The sequence below is a fragment of the Pteropus alecto genome, unplaced genomic scaffold, assembly GCF_000325575.1.
Source record: "Pteropus alecto unplaced genomic scaffold, ASM32557v1 scaffold98, whole genome shotgun sequence".
Taxonomy (NCBI): Eukaryota; Metazoa; Chordata; class Mammalia; order Chiroptera; family Pteropodidae; genus Pteropus; species Pteropus alecto.
In genome coordinates this window covers 8,831,050-8,846,400 of record NW_006443570.1, presented here as the reverse complement: position 1 = coordinate 8,846,400, position 15,351 = coordinate 8,831,050, and the positions used below count along the sequence as shown (strand labels likewise).

The 15,351-nt window shown below is 40.5% G+C and overlaps 1 protein-coding gene across 3 annotated transcripts in view; it reads right to left on the bottom strand.

The window, feature by feature from the left end:
• The window catches only part of STXBP4 (syntaxin binding protein 4), a 221,613-nt gene that overhangs the window by 12,447 nt on the left and 193,815 nt on the right, over positions 1–15,351 (bottom strand). Inside the window, exon 18 of one of the 3 annotated variants that reach the window (XM_025041773.1) lies at positions 5,486–5,799. The exons of the other annotated variants lie outside the window; for them this stretch is intronic. Within the exon in view, the coding sequence (XP_024897541.1) occupies positions 5,712–5,799 (88 nt within the window). The 3' untranslated portion in view covers positions 5,486–5,711. Of the gene's footprint in view, positions 1–5,485; positions 5,800–15,351 lie in introns of those variants that run through there. 3 annotated transcript variants of the gene reach the window in all.

Genomic DNA, 15,351 nt, shown 5'->3' with positions numbered 1-15,351 from the left:
CCTGTGTGTTAGTCATGTTCCCTATCCTGTTTCAAACCAAAGAAGTCTTTGAGACCAAGGACCTACAATAATACCTGCTTTTTCTGAAGAAGTATGGGTGTCTTAATTTCCTAGCTGCAATCTGCCTTGTCTGCCGTCCTTGACATCTTTAACATATGTTCACTTCCTGCACACCTAATCCTCTATCGGGTACAGATCCGTTATCTGGTACCCCCTCCTTAGACAAAATACAGTTTACCTTTTATACAGTCCTCAATCTCTTCTCCTCCACAGTAGTTCCAGGTCCCAGAACCTCCCCAGGAGCCGTGACCCTCTTTGACATCGGGTCAGGGGCAATCACACTGGGTTCCATTCCAAAGCCCTGTCTCCTGCTTCTAACTCCATTCTCAGATGTTACCCTGAGAGCAAAGTCTGGCCAAAAGTGCCTCTTTACTGGTGTCCACTTTTTCCATCCTTGTACTCTTGCTATTCATTCTCCCATCTGTGAATCCACTCTACACAAAGTGGGGATGACTCTCACAAAAACAACGTGGATAGGGCCAAAGAGACCAGATCTAAGAGTCTCTACTGTATACAAAGTTTCCATGGGTTTAGAAGCCAGTTTGGTAGAGGTTACTCTGGCAGGGGGTGTGTGTGTGGGGGGGGGGCGGTAAATGGGCTGATACATGTTTAACAATTGACTCTCCAAAACAGAAAGTCACAATTTGTAGTGTTGGCTGATTTCCCTCTTGTAAATACTCCTATCCTGGCCAATTTTGAGCTACTAATGTGATGTTACTTCATACGAAATTGAGAAAAGCTGTGCTGTAGCAAAACATCATGTAGAATTTCCACCAGATGAATACAATAGATGTAAATAACCCTAAGAGCAAAAATTATAATAAAATGTAGTCAAATATTAGGAAGTGGTGAATTCGGAATATTTATTACCTTTTTTGTGTGCCAAATAATCTTTCTAGCACCTCACTCACATACAAGTTTCAAAGCTCCAACAGCTAATGTCATCTGAGAAAACAGGATTAAAATAACTTCCTTCGTTCAATTCCACTGTTGATTGTTGCCATCCTTGAACCTCCCCTTGCTTAGTCTATCTTTATTTAGCTAATCAACAAATATTTAGTGCACTATGTTCCAGGCACTTTTTTCTTTTTGACAGTTCTATTGAGGTATAATTGACATACAATAAACTACTTATAATTAAGTATACCACCTGATAAGTTTTCACATCTATACACAAAAGCATCACCACAATCAAGATAATGAACGTAGCCACTGCCCCCAAGATTCCTCTTGCCCCTTTGTGACCCTCCTCTCCTGCCCTTCCCTGCCCTTCTGCAGCTCCAGGACACACTGATCTGCTTTCTGTCACTATACTTTTGCTTGAATTTTCTAGAAATACTTATCTTTGCTTTTAATATAACTTATTTAATTGGAAGGTTATATCGATTTGTTTTTAATAGTGGCTGTGTTTAACAACCAGCTCATAAATTCCTGAAAATTTGATCATCACTTGCAAGCTGCTTGAAGCCAGCTTCAGCACGAGAGGGGGTGGATAAGTGAATGGAACGAGAGGGGAGATTCTGGGCTTGGAGTAATGTTTTGTTTCTTGATCTGGATGCTGGTTAAATAGAGATCTCCACATTGTTAAAATTTATTGAGCTGAACACTTACAATATGTGGACTTTTCTGAATTAATGTTATACTTCAATAAAATTTATCCCCCAAAGGCACTAGGATTAAAAAAAGGGAGGGGGCGTTGGATCGCTTTTCTTTTCTATTTAAAATCCTTGTCTGGCCTTTCGTTTCATATCAGTAAAAAATCTAAGCTTCTTACCACAGCTTTCCAGCCGTGCCAGGAAGATTCTGGCCCCTGATTATATTTCCAGTTTCACTTACTCAAGCCTCCATTACTCAAAACTCTTATGTTCTTTCTAGCCTAAAACCTTTACACATGCTGTTCCCTCTGCCTGGAGCTCTTCCTGCCACCTCCTCAGCTTGTATTGCTCAGCCTGAAGGTCACCTTCTCAAGTCTACCTATCCTGGCTACTCTCTCCAAAGTCAAGCTACTCTTTTTCTCGAAGTCTTATCTGTTTTTTTCTTAATACTTTTAAAAAATGTGTAATTGCTTATTTGTTCGTTTGTTTATGGCCTGTGCCCCCCCATTAAAGTATAAGTTCCACGAGGCCAGGCATCATACATATCCCGTTTGCCAGTATGACCCAGGTACAATGTCAGGCACCCAGAAGGTGCTCAAAAAATGTTTCATGAATGAAGGAGCTAATCCTTGGCTTCCTTGGGGGAATGCAGGGAAGTGGTGGCTAGGGATACTTGTGGATGTGAGGAATGAGAGCACATAAGGCAGCCTAATATGCTGGTTGTAAAGTGCTTCTGGTCCTTCCTACACCAGCTGCAGGTTCCACATCTTTCTTCTCACGAGAGTCTGACGTTAATTTTAGAGATCTCACTCAACTCCAGCACCCCACCATTTTCAGATGAGGACACTGAGCCCTGGGTGCCCAAGGTCAGGAAAACTGCCTTTCCTTACTCCCAATCCAGAGCTCACACCTCTTCATCACATTGTCTAAAGCTTGGGGTAGGGCAAGAGAAGGAGCATGAGTTTTTAAAACACACAGACATGGAAGAGAATCTCCTTTGTAAGTGCCTCCTTTAGTATTCTTGCATAAATAGCTAAATCTCCTGAGCCTCAGTTTTCTCATCAATAAAATGGGAGTCATAATGACTGTTTTATGGGGATCTTGTTAGTAATGAAGAAAACAATGCATGTAAAACCCTTGTCTCATTCTTGGTATTTAGTAGAAACCCTGTTAGTTGCCTTTTTCTCCCTGTAGTGGCAGCAGTTCATGGGAGCTGAGCAAGATGAGGGTTCCCCTCACATTTCCATAAATTTCCTAATCATGGCTCTGACCGTTGTCCAATTTAATACGATGGCATGGGTTGGCATTCACAGGTCTTAAGTGTCTGAGAGCTGGTACCACGATGATGTGCTAAGGCATCAAGCTTCTGCCACTGAATGTCTAATGAATTCATTCCTGTACGCACTCTGAGTGAGAACATTAAGGTACAAATTGGACAAAGAGCTATCTATGACAGTTCGAAGGACTGGAAACATTAATGCCCCACTCTTCCAAAGAATTGGAACCTTTTTAATTTCAAAAATATAGCAAGATATCTCCTGACATACATACCTAGTGATGCTATCCTCTTAGAAAAACAAAAACAAAAAACATTCTCTAATTATAGGTATTTAGTTTCCCACTAAAACTCAGTCACTGATCTTAGGGCTTCCAGTCATTAAAATGATGTGCTGAGTGAAGTGGGGAGAGGGAAAGGGCACTGATATACTTTTAGTATGCATTTTGTTCCAAACACTGTGCTAGGTGTTAGCCTCCCTATGGGATAGGCATACTAGTCTTCATATTAAGGACTTCAGATTTAAGTATGAAACCAAATATATCAGTTAGGTAGGATCAATTCTTCTTTATTTGTCACACTTCACATCTAAAAGCATAGGGGTTCCAACAAGTTAGAAGTTTCTTTCTTTCTCACATAACTGTCCATAAGTAGGCAGCCTAGGATGAGTAGGTGGCTCTGCCATCCTCAAGACAAGGCTTCTATTTCTGAATCCAAGATGGCTGCTCCCTCTGCTGCCACTGTGTTCGCATTTGGGACAGCAAAGTCAGGCAAAGGCAAAGTGATCTTTTTCTTAGAAGTGCATGAGCCAGAAGTACTACACATCATTTCTGCTCATATCCCTAAACATCAAGGATTTAAATAATATAGAAGTTTACTTCTCTCTCACGTAACAGTCTGAGGCTAAGCAGTTCAAGGATGTCCACAGTGACAGAAACCACATTTCTTGTTATTCCACCATTCCCCAAGGTTTTTCATCTTCTACTTGGTGAAAGGTAGCTCATTACAACATGGCCCCACATGCTAGCCAACAGAACTAGGGGAAAAGAGGAGAAAAGGACAACCTTATTTTTCTTAAGGACACAACATAGAAATTGTTCATGTCACTTCTGCTCCTATTCTTTTGGCTAGATTTAATCACATGGCCAAAACTGCCTGCAAGAGAAGCTAGAAAATGTGCCTAGCTAAAACTGGGTAATTCTATTAGTAGAGGAAGAAGAATAAACGGTCTCTGGTAGAAACTAACCATCTCTGTCATAGGTAGGAAGCCATTGTAGGGATTTGTGTCAGGCAGTGACACAATGTGACTAATTTATCAGAAGTTATTATGGATGCTAGAGGAAAGTAGAGTCAGGAGGGGATGCACAAGAATGATGCAGGAGCCAGCTGAGAGGTAAAGGTAGCTTGGCCTTGGGTGGTAGCAGCTGAGTGGTGAGAAAAAAGTGATCCGATTCAAGATATATTTCAAAATCTACTTTCAAAAACCCTCAGCAGGATTTTCTGAAAGGTTGGATGTGAAGTGTGGCAAAGAAAGAGGAGTTGAGGATCTTTGGATGAATGGCTTCTTCAAATCACTCAGGATTCAGCTCAAACACTGAAATTGCCTTTGATCCACTATGTTGTGGCAGTCATGCTGTCACATCATCCTGGTTTTTCTTCCTAAAATGTATTTCTATCTGAAATGATCTTGGTTAGTTTTCTGTCTTCTTAATTATTTTCTGCCTCCTGCCACTAAAAGGTATGCTCTATGGAGTGGAAACTTTGTTCATCCAGTTCATTAGTCTGCTGTTGGCACCGAGGACAATGCCTGGCACATAGTAATATTAAGAATGGTAGCCAACATTTATTTAATATTTGTTGAATGGATGAATAAGTTAACATAGACAGTTGGTGTTTCTGAAGATAACAGAATAAAAAGAAAAGTTAAATGATATAATAAGAAAATGGAATGATGGAAGCCAGAAATCTACACATTGAAGGGTCTACAGTGTTCTTTTAAAATGATTAAATATTGACAATGCCATCACATAATCTTTGTGAAGTTGTTATTCTAACGTGCTCTATCAGAACAGCTGGATTACTTTAAAAAAAACAAATAATCAGGCTGATCTCAAACCTCCCTTCAGCCCAATAAATAACCATCTTCCCCTACCCCCACCCCCCAAAAAAGAAAGCAATCCCCAGAGACTTAGGGGATAGGGGCATGACTTAAGAATTCTGAGAACAATCAAGTGGTCATTCAAATATGAAGAACTCTGGCAATATAACACGACGAATCCCTTCTGGAATGAAAAGATATCATCACGGCCACTGAGCATGATTAAAATAAATTGTTTATGAAAGGAGTGATGCTGAAGTATATAGGATCATTGGTGAGCACTCAACTATATTAAATATAAAATCAAATAAATTTTTTAAAATTTTATGGCTATAAAACAATGTAAATGTTACAATTCTTGAAAGAAAAGCTACACGATGTAAAATAATAATAGAACATTGATTTGGCAGCTTTAACAGATATAAAATTAACGGTGGTTTAAACAAGATAGAAGTTTATTTCTCACGCTCACAAAGTTTGATTGAGACTAGTCTAAGGCAAATTTAGCTCAATGGTACTGGGAACTCAGGTCTTCCCTCTCTCGTTACTCCCCGCCCCCTACAGGGCGGCCTCGCGGGTGTGGTTGAATGTAGTTTGCCACTCTGTCCACTGGGTCCATATTCTACCAGCCAGAAAGGTTAAAAGAAGGAAGAGGAGCAGAGGTGGCACTCATCTCTTCTGCTCACATCCAATTAGTTGGCCACCGAGCAGCAAGGGAGGCAGGGAAATGTAGTCTCTCGTTGGGTGGTACATGCCCATCTAAAACTTCTCTAAGTAGAGAAAAAGTAGAGAAAAGATGTGTGTGGAGAAGGAAGAAAACATTAATCTTTTCCATACTAGTCCAGGGGTTGCTGTGAGGATGAAGTGAAATGTCAGGACACATGTTTAATACTTACACCTGCAACACATACCTAGTAATCATTATTCTTTTTAAATGAGAAAAATCTTATTTTCTTATAAAAATGATATACATTAGTTATAAAATATTCAAGCAGTCTAAAAGTACACTCAAAAGTAAAGGCCGACTTTCAGAGTTAACCACTGCTAATACTATGCCCATATCTGATAATTATGAAGTGCTTTTTTGAGTCCCAATATGTAATTACTTTCATAAATGTTTCAACACTTAAAAACAATATACATTTTTATTTACAGGGTGGGCAACTTGTTGGTGTTTATATATATCATTTCAATCATATTAGTTATGTTTTACATTTTTATGTTATGTTACTTAGTGCAAAAAGGTTAATGTAGTTATACTTCATGGTAGTTACACTTTCGCTTCATTTTAAATGTCTTGTATTAACAGCACAACCCTTCTTTTCCTTTCTGCTTCCACTTCCCTGGGCACTCAGGTTGACACAAGAATTTACTCCAAGCAAGTTCAAGACTAACAGGTTAATTTTTTTTTAAAGGGCTCAATTTTCTTCTTCCCTTCCCTCATAACAACTAAGGTACAGTTTACAGCCACCTGCTTTGTACTCACTAATCTTAGGTGCTGAAGAATAGGAGATTTTGTAAATACTATATCCCATTTGAGTCCACTTCCCCTGTACTGAAAAAGATTGTGCCAAATTTTCGCAGCAACTCTACTTAAGAGGGTTTGGGTTTCACTAGATTTTAAGTGAAGCTATCAATTCATAGCTACTGTGAGGTTCAAAGGGAGTTTAAGGGCTTCTTTTGATTCCCTTGAGAATGCCATATATACCTTAGTATTATACATTTTGTTTCATTTGTAGAGAAGCAGCCACCTCACAGTTGGAATTCCTATTGACCAACTGGCAAATGTGAACTTTCCAAATTTAGTCTAATTCCTTTTGAGTTCCTCTACGAGGAAACTATGAAGAAAAAGTAAATTCTTGCTTACTTGCATCTATTATTTTTTCCTAAGAAAATAATGATGATGATGCCAGGAACCACTTGAGGGTGCCTGTTATGTACTGAGCACTTAACATACATAATCTTTACCCTGAGCCTCACAGCAACCCTGCCTCATGAGTGTTAACTTTGCCACAGTGCAGATGTGAGCACTAAAGCTCAGAAGGTGAAGTAACAATTGGAGTTACACATGAAGACCAGTTGTGGCAAGAGGGAGCTGGGGGTTGAGCCAGTTCTGTTAGACTTCAAAATGCTTCCTTATTCCATGACTCTAAGAACTGGACTTCTAGAGGAAACAGGAAATTCTTTGTTTTTCTATGTATTGAGTAATGTTTCTTCTTTTTCTCTTGGATGCTCTTCACTAGAGTCCAGTGGAACAAATTCTGTATGCAGCTACAGAGATGCAAGTCTGAAGGAGTGGAAGGCTAGAACTTGTTTAATTTACAGTTCAGCAAACAAATACAATCTCCTTACATAAATCCTACAGGGAGGTTGATGGTATCAAACCTCTTGTTTTTCATTGCTGTAATTCTAGAATGTACCTCAGTGATTTAACAAAGAACATTGATACCAAATATTGTTCTCCATCTATTGCAAATGCCATGCAAAGTTCTGTAGTTGTTTCGAGTACATTAGTCATGTAAAAAAAATTACGTCTGGTTTCAGAAATGATAACTGCATTTAGAATGAGAAAATAGGTAAAACTTTATGAATTACTTATTTTTTTTTCTTACAACCAATGACAATTTCTAATATGTACCTTTGGAAAAAGAGTTGTCCCTCTCGATTACATATTTCCATTATGTGAGCTGTACTTGTAATACAAAGTGTTTTAGTAACATTAGTATCTTTGATGGAAAGGAGGAAATGATTCGGACCAAACACAAAGCTTAGAACTAGTGGTGCACAGCTTTATACCTGCAGAACTTTCCACAAATTCAGGCCCTTCTCCAGATTCACTGATTGAAAACTTTGAGAAATGGAGTCACAGCCATATGTATTTTACAAATCTCACAGGTGATTTTGATGTGCATCTCTGGTTAAGAATCTCTGGCTGGAGAATGCCTTCGCTGGGATGGTATACTAGCTAGCAAAGACAAAATATTTTCCTTCTAAAGATGGCTTCCACTACAAACACTTCTTCCCTTCCTCTTTCCTCACTCTAGGAAAACGTAAAAGAGTTGTACAATGAAATAAACACAGGCAGATGTTCAAAGATGGAAGAGCTGGGTCATCTCATTCTCAGAGAAATGCACCTTTGTTATCTGTTGTGAATTCCCGATGCAGGAAGGGTTTAATAGCCACTTGGATGGTTGGAAAGAGTTTTCAACAAGAATAAATGTAGTTTTTACTAACAAAGCCCACAAATAAACAAAAATACTTTATTTTCATCCAATCATACGATGAATAGATGGAAACATTAGAAATTATGGAGTTCAACTGCTTCATTTTACATTTGGAGAAACTAAGTCCAAAGTGAGGAAATGACTTCTATGTCACATAGTTTTCCCCCACAGTACAAACCATGTAATTTAATGGCCAACCTAGGACTGCAAACCAAGCTCTGTTCTTTTTTTGAGCCTTGCCTTACTGAAAATAGAAAGAACACAGAAACAGCTGTTCAACCATGTCCAGAAATGAGGTTCTCGTCTTTAATAAAGAACTAACGTTTTATCCAAAAAGTGTTAAGAAAGAAGAGAGAAAGAGAAAGAAAGTGGGGGTGGGGGGGCAGTGAGCACACTATATCAGCTTCAAAGAGATCTTTAGAAAAGATGCCCATCTTCACAAAGAGTAAAATAACCAATGCCTTTACATTTGCTTTGCTGTTGCCAACTTGAATTGTTATTTGAGAACAGATAGTTAAGAGTAGACTTAGCTGGAGCTTAATTCTGTGCTGTTTTTCTGGATCTATGCTCGGAGGGGTGCTCTTCCAATCTCTATCTCTCTCCCTTCCCCAGCCACTGCACACACATGCGCGCACACACACACATACACACACACTCCTAAACAACCTTGGAGAAGAGAAGTAGAATAAGAACGAGGATCTGATTTTAGATGATCTTCCATATAATTCATGTCTTGTTGGATGCTATAGGCTGACTTGTGTCCCGTCCCCACACAATTTCATATTATGAAGTCCTGGCCTCCAGTACATCAGAATGTGACTATATTTGGAAATAGGGTCTTTAGAAAGGTAATTTAGTTAGAATAAGGTCTTTAGGGTGGTCCCTAATTCAATATGAAAGGTGTCTTTACAAGAAGAGGAAATTAAGACACAGACACACAGAAGTCAGACCATGTGAAAACACAGGGAGAAGATGACCATCTATAAGCCAAGGAGAAAGGTCTCAGAAGAAACCAACCCTGCTGACAGTTTAATCTGACTTCTAGCCGCCAGAGAACTGTGAGGAAACACATTTCTGTTATTTAAGCCACCCAGTCTTGCCACCTAGTAGTGTTTTGCTTTGGCAGCCCTAGAAAACAGATACATTGGATCACTGTATTGGATCATTTGCTTTCTGGCAAATAGCAGAAAACCCAAGTGCAGTGACTGATGTAACAAATGGGATATGTTTGGCTCACACAATTGAAATGCCAAGAGGTAGTGTAGACTGCAAGTGCCATTTGATTAGAGTGTGGCCTCCTCTGCCCCTCTTTGTTTATCAGGTGTGTGATTGGGTTGGCTCTCCTTGAGGTGGAAAGATGGTATCAATAGGTACACGTGCTTCTTCGCCTCCATCCACGGAGAAAGAATGGCATCACATAACCACTGAAACAAGTCCAGGCTTCCTTTGATTGAACCACTCACTGTTAGATTAATAATAATAACAGTGGTGACAACAACAAATGTTCATTGAGCACTAAATATGTACCAGACATTCTTCTAAGTGTTTTTGCTGAATTAACTCTTTCAATCCTCATAAAATGATAATGGAACTACCCTGATTCATTAATTCAATTAAGGACAACCCCCGAAGCTGAGGAGAGGTAAGCCTCCTACCTCTAAAGCGTAAGGTCATTATACAATGTGCAGAATGGATATTAGAAAAACAACCTCAGTATGAACTACAGCCACGTCTCTGCAAAATTATAACTGTGCCACGCTTCAGTTTTCCTTAATGATCTAGCTTAATACAGGCAAAAAGCAAAATGCGTTCTGCTTTCATTGCCCAAATTACCTAAATTACCATTTTCTTAAATGTCCTTTTGAATGTCACAGTACTGTTTTCTCCTCACAAGTACAGTTGTCAGCAGAAACCTAGTTGGGGAGCATATAAGTTTCTGGAAATCCATTCCCAAACATGACCAGCCTTCCTCCTGCAAGTTATAACGGCCTCTTGGGTCAAACTCTGGGCCTCTTTGATTCTGCTGCTGTTCTGACATTTACTGAGAGATGTGGAAACCTCTTAGCTTGTTCTGGCCTGTGTAGCGTTACTTTCTCTGTGGTCATTGATTCAGAGTAATAAAGGAGAAATCATAAACAGGCATTTGGTATAGCTTTGAGGTCGTCTCATTCCTATCCTCCCAACCCTCCCCTACCCCTTGTACATGCTAGGTGGTTCCCTATGAGGATGAAATGCATCCAACTGATAGTTTCCATTTTTCAAACTTGAATTCAATTAGAATTTTATCATGAGTCACAAAAAAAAGCAGATATGCTGTATTATGATTTATGGCATTCTAAATCAAGTGTTAATCTCATTGGCTTCATTGATCTGAAATAAATAATGTGCCACTTACTGCCTGAATGCTAAGTATTAAATGCCACCTTGGTACAAATTAATACAACTTTTTTGGAAAATAATTTACAATGTTTTATTAAAAGTTACAAAATATTTGTATCTTTTTTTTTTTTTAATAGCAATTCCACTCTTGAGATTTACTTAAAAGTGGAGGGGGAAAGCATTATGCACAACTATGTTCACTAAAGACAGGCTCAGGATAACGTAAATGGAAACTATACATTTCAACTATATGTACCACCTAGACAATTATAGTAAAGAACTCCTTGAGGGAAATATTATGTAACTGTTAGTAGTTTCCTTTGTTTGGAACACTTTCCCACCCCCTCCGCCTTACTTTTCTGCCAGCTAACTCCTACTCAGCCTTCAAGACTCAGGGTACCCACCCCTGCACTTGGCTGCCCCACCTGCACTGTGCTTATGTAACACCTGGACACACCTCTATTCAAGGCTTTGTTGCCCGCTGCATTATAATCCATTGATTTTGCTGGTCAGGCTCCCCCAATGGATTGCAACTCATTGAAGCAAAGCCTGTCTTTTGTACAAGTTAAAAATCAGAAGGGGAGGGGCATGAAATAAAATTATTTCTAATACATAAAACTAAGGCCTCAGTTAATTCAGAACTGCCTTCCGCTGCCCCGACCTCACCCTATCAGTACCACCAGCATCTCTGAAATCTCTTGTGGAAAGTGAGAAATCTGCTTACAATCCTTCTATATGGGTAGTGTCTTTGTCGGGGAAGTGGGCAGAAGGACATTAGAAATGGGGCCTGTGGACTATTCCTGCAAAACTCTATGAACCATTAACATTCTTTTGTTTCCTTTCACAAGTTTGTTTCCATGAACGTCTGTTACCCTAAATACACGTGGGGAACTGCAAACGATCGGTATGGTTCGGTTTACACAGAAAAGGGTCGCGCGTTGATAGTGGGCTCAGCCCCGTGCCGGTGTCAGGGATTTGAGGTCGTTTCTTCCCCCATTCATTTCTAGTCCCGCTCCTGGATGCTCCTCTGTGCAGGGCTCCCTCTTGCCCGCCCGATTTCTGAGCGGAGCTCTCGGGCGGAAGGAGAACCGGCAAATCCTCGCGGGCGCCAGGCGCTCGCGGACCGGGCCCGCCCCCACTCGCGTCCAGCATCGTCACGTTGGCTGCAGAGCGCATCCCGACTGCGCCGGGGCTAAAGAGGCGCGCGAGGTAGCTAAGGGGAGCGGGTCACGTGAGAGGTGGAGTTTGACCTACTTTCCCCCGCGGAAGGCGCATGCGTACTCCCCATCTGCGCGCCGGCTGGGAGGCTCACGTGGACTCTCACGTGCAGGTCCGCCGGTCCTGGGCGCCGGGCGAGGGGCGCAGGTCCCGGCGGCGCGCCGGGGCGGGATCGGCCCGCCGGCTGAGCGGGAGAGGGGCGCAGACCGTGCAGCCGCTCTTCTTAACGGGACCAACAGCTCGCTCTGCTAGCCCAATAACCCGAAGCTTTGGAGAGCGGCTTTGGCGCCCCACGGGGCTTCCCACGAGTTCACCGACTTAAACAATCATGAATTCAAAAATTAAAACAAAGTTACTCTGCATATGCCCTTTGAATCAGCAGTTCCACGACTAGGAATTTATTCTACAGACGGGCTCCCACTTCTGTGAAATAGCACCCTGGCAGGACAATCATTACATCATCGACGTCGCAAACGTTGGGAAACACTCTAAATGTCCAACAATAAATCCATTCAAATACATAGAAAACATAAATTACAATTGGGCTATATTTGGAATTCTCTGCAGTTTAAAAAGAAATGGACAGCTCTATAGACACTGATATGGAGAGACCTCCAAGATACACTGTGATTCTAAAAAAATGGAGTAAAATAGTGTGTATGGAATGTTAACATCCGTGTGAAATATATATATGTAAATGAACGGAACGGCGCTGGGAACATGCTCAAGAAACGTAAAAGAGGTATATTGGAGGACTGAGAGGTCAAAGGAAGGAGAGGGACCGACTCGAAACTTAACACACTTTTGTAACTTTAAATTCTGAACCCTATATGATTAATTTATTTTTAAAATAAAGTTTAAAAACAAGGAGTTCTTTAGCACTTATCTGTGCTGGGCACCAGGTTTCATGCAAATCATTTCCTTCTAAGTCTGTCATATACAGTGTCTGCTGCATTTCCTATTCTCTTCACCTTGTATTTTACAGTTTCAAGTTTTCTGATAAACTCTGTTAAGGAAAAATTGAATTCTCAAGGTAACGAGTCCTCCATATCTTCAAGATCCTCTCCAAGTTCTATCTCTTAGAAAGAACTTGCTCTCAGCAAGGAACATTCGTAATGATAAAGCCTACAACATTATTTTACATGTGATAACTTTTACTTTCCCAATCACACTGAATTTGTAATGCAGCTATTATTGTCATTCTGGTTATTATATGTATACCTGTTATAATATATTTGGTTACAAGTAACAGGAAATCCAACTTTAAGTGGCTTTGAATGGAAAGCTCGTTTAACTGAACCAGGATAGGATAGACTTCAGGGATAGCTTGATTCAGCAGTTAAACCATGTCTCCAGGACCTGGTTTCTTTTCATTCCTCTGCCATGCTTTACATGATAGATGTCAGCTTCATCTAAAGCTTTGGGCAGGTCTCACTTAATGAAAATACTTCTTTCCCAGAAGCAGTAAGCAAACATATTTCCTATACTCAACGGCCTGAGTTGGGGGATTATGCTGATTCATGTAGGTCAATCTATTAGTCCATGCGCTTTAAGGGGAGCTAGAGAAAACAAACGAACTCGACCTCACTTCCATTAATACTATTGCTATTATTATATTATTACTTTCCGAGTGTGGACTGGGTGATAGATCTTGGCTTGCCCCAAATGATGCAGTCAGTGTATGTGCATTTTCCCCTACACTGTATGCCTTCCCAATGAGGGAGTAAGAACATCAATATGTTTAGGAAAAATCTATCTCTATTATTAGAAAAACAACTTGAGTTATGGCGAGAGATCAAGGGATGTCATTTTGGCAGAACCATATAAAGGAAGTATGCAAACACCACATTTATGTGTTATTTCTTCATCCACCCATCCAATAAGTGTTAGATTCCTACTGTATGTGGAAGCACAAGGCTTTTGGAGAAAAATGGAAGACATTCATGACAAGACCCTGTACTCAAAGGGAAAATAGTCAAGTTAGGTAGACAAGATAGACACTTGGCAAACATTAAAATAATGATAGGAGACAGCATGCAATTAAGAGCCTAAGTGGATAATAATGCAGCGTGGCAGACAGTCACAGCAGAGACCACATAGGCAGAAATTGGTTGTAAAAGATAACAAATAGAAGAGGGCATTGAAGGATTGCTCAAAGTAGGTCAAATAAACAGGGAGAAGGGAAGGGCTGTGTAGGTGGTCGGATACTATGTGAGCAAAGGAGTGGAGGTAGAAATGAATCTAGAATTCTCAAGATTAGAGACAAGACTTAATGGTATGGGGGGATTTGTGTTGGAGAGGAATGAGAGATGATGTTGGAATGTAAAAAACCAGGTTCCCCAGATTTATATCCCCTGTGGATATAGATGCATAGTAATTATTTAAATTGCACTGGCTCCTGCTCTCACCTGCTCATCATTTCTAAGTCTCATCTAGTTATATCAGAGAGTGTCAGGTAGGTAGTAACAAGAGTACCCAAGGGTCTTTCACATGTGCTCACAGGTCAGCCAGCCAATTACAGTTGCCCCACAGCATCTGCCATGCTCTTTCTGTCCTGTTCCGGTCCTCCTCCCTATCAGCCTTCCCTAGGATGCAGGATGAAAGCTGTCTCACCATCACTTGACTGGTTATTTGGGAAAGAGAGGGAGGAATCAAGAATGATTCCTAGTATATGTACTATATTTGTGGTGTGCCACATCATCATGGTACACATTATACGCAGAGTATGCCCATAATTGGCATGTTCACACAGTAAGGGGAGGGATCTCCTCCAGCACACTGGGTGTCAAATGTTCAACGACTATTAATTTAAAATTAAGGTGCATGCTCAAGGGCACAACTGAGACTAAAGTGAGGCAAATGAAGGTGCTCACTCTTGGGGGCTTGTAAAGGTGACTTTACAGGCATGGTACGCTGCTGTTTTTGTCTTGTGAGCTGGACACATCAAAGCTAGAAATCTAAAAGTGCCCATCTGAGACTCTTAGACTCACAGCGTATCAAGGAGGTCTTAATAATTGCCAGTAACAGATGCTGATTTTGACTCACACCCATATATGTTTTTCTTTCTATTTCTTTCTTTTGAAAGTCTCTCTTATTCCTAATTTTTTCCTTCAGCCCAAATCATACTCTAGACCTTGAATTATTAACTAGATGTGAGAATTTAAGTGGATATATAAGCTGCCTATTCATCTGATAATTGAACAAGCAGGCATTAAGAGCCTACGAGGGTAGACCAGGGAAGCATTAGTTGTTAGGATTATGAAGGAAAAAAAAGAAATCAATGAAAGGCTTGCTTTCCAGAAATCCCAGCCAATTAGGGGAGACAGTCTACAAGGAGGGGACAGACAACCTTGTAAATAAGTAAGGGCAATGAGCAAGTGTACGTTTGTCAAGGTGGTGACACGAGAGAGTGAGCAGGAGGTAGGAGGTCAAAGAGAGCTTCATGAAGGATACGACACCTGAGCTGGGTCTCCAGAGGCCCCTCTCTAAACCAGGCATGAT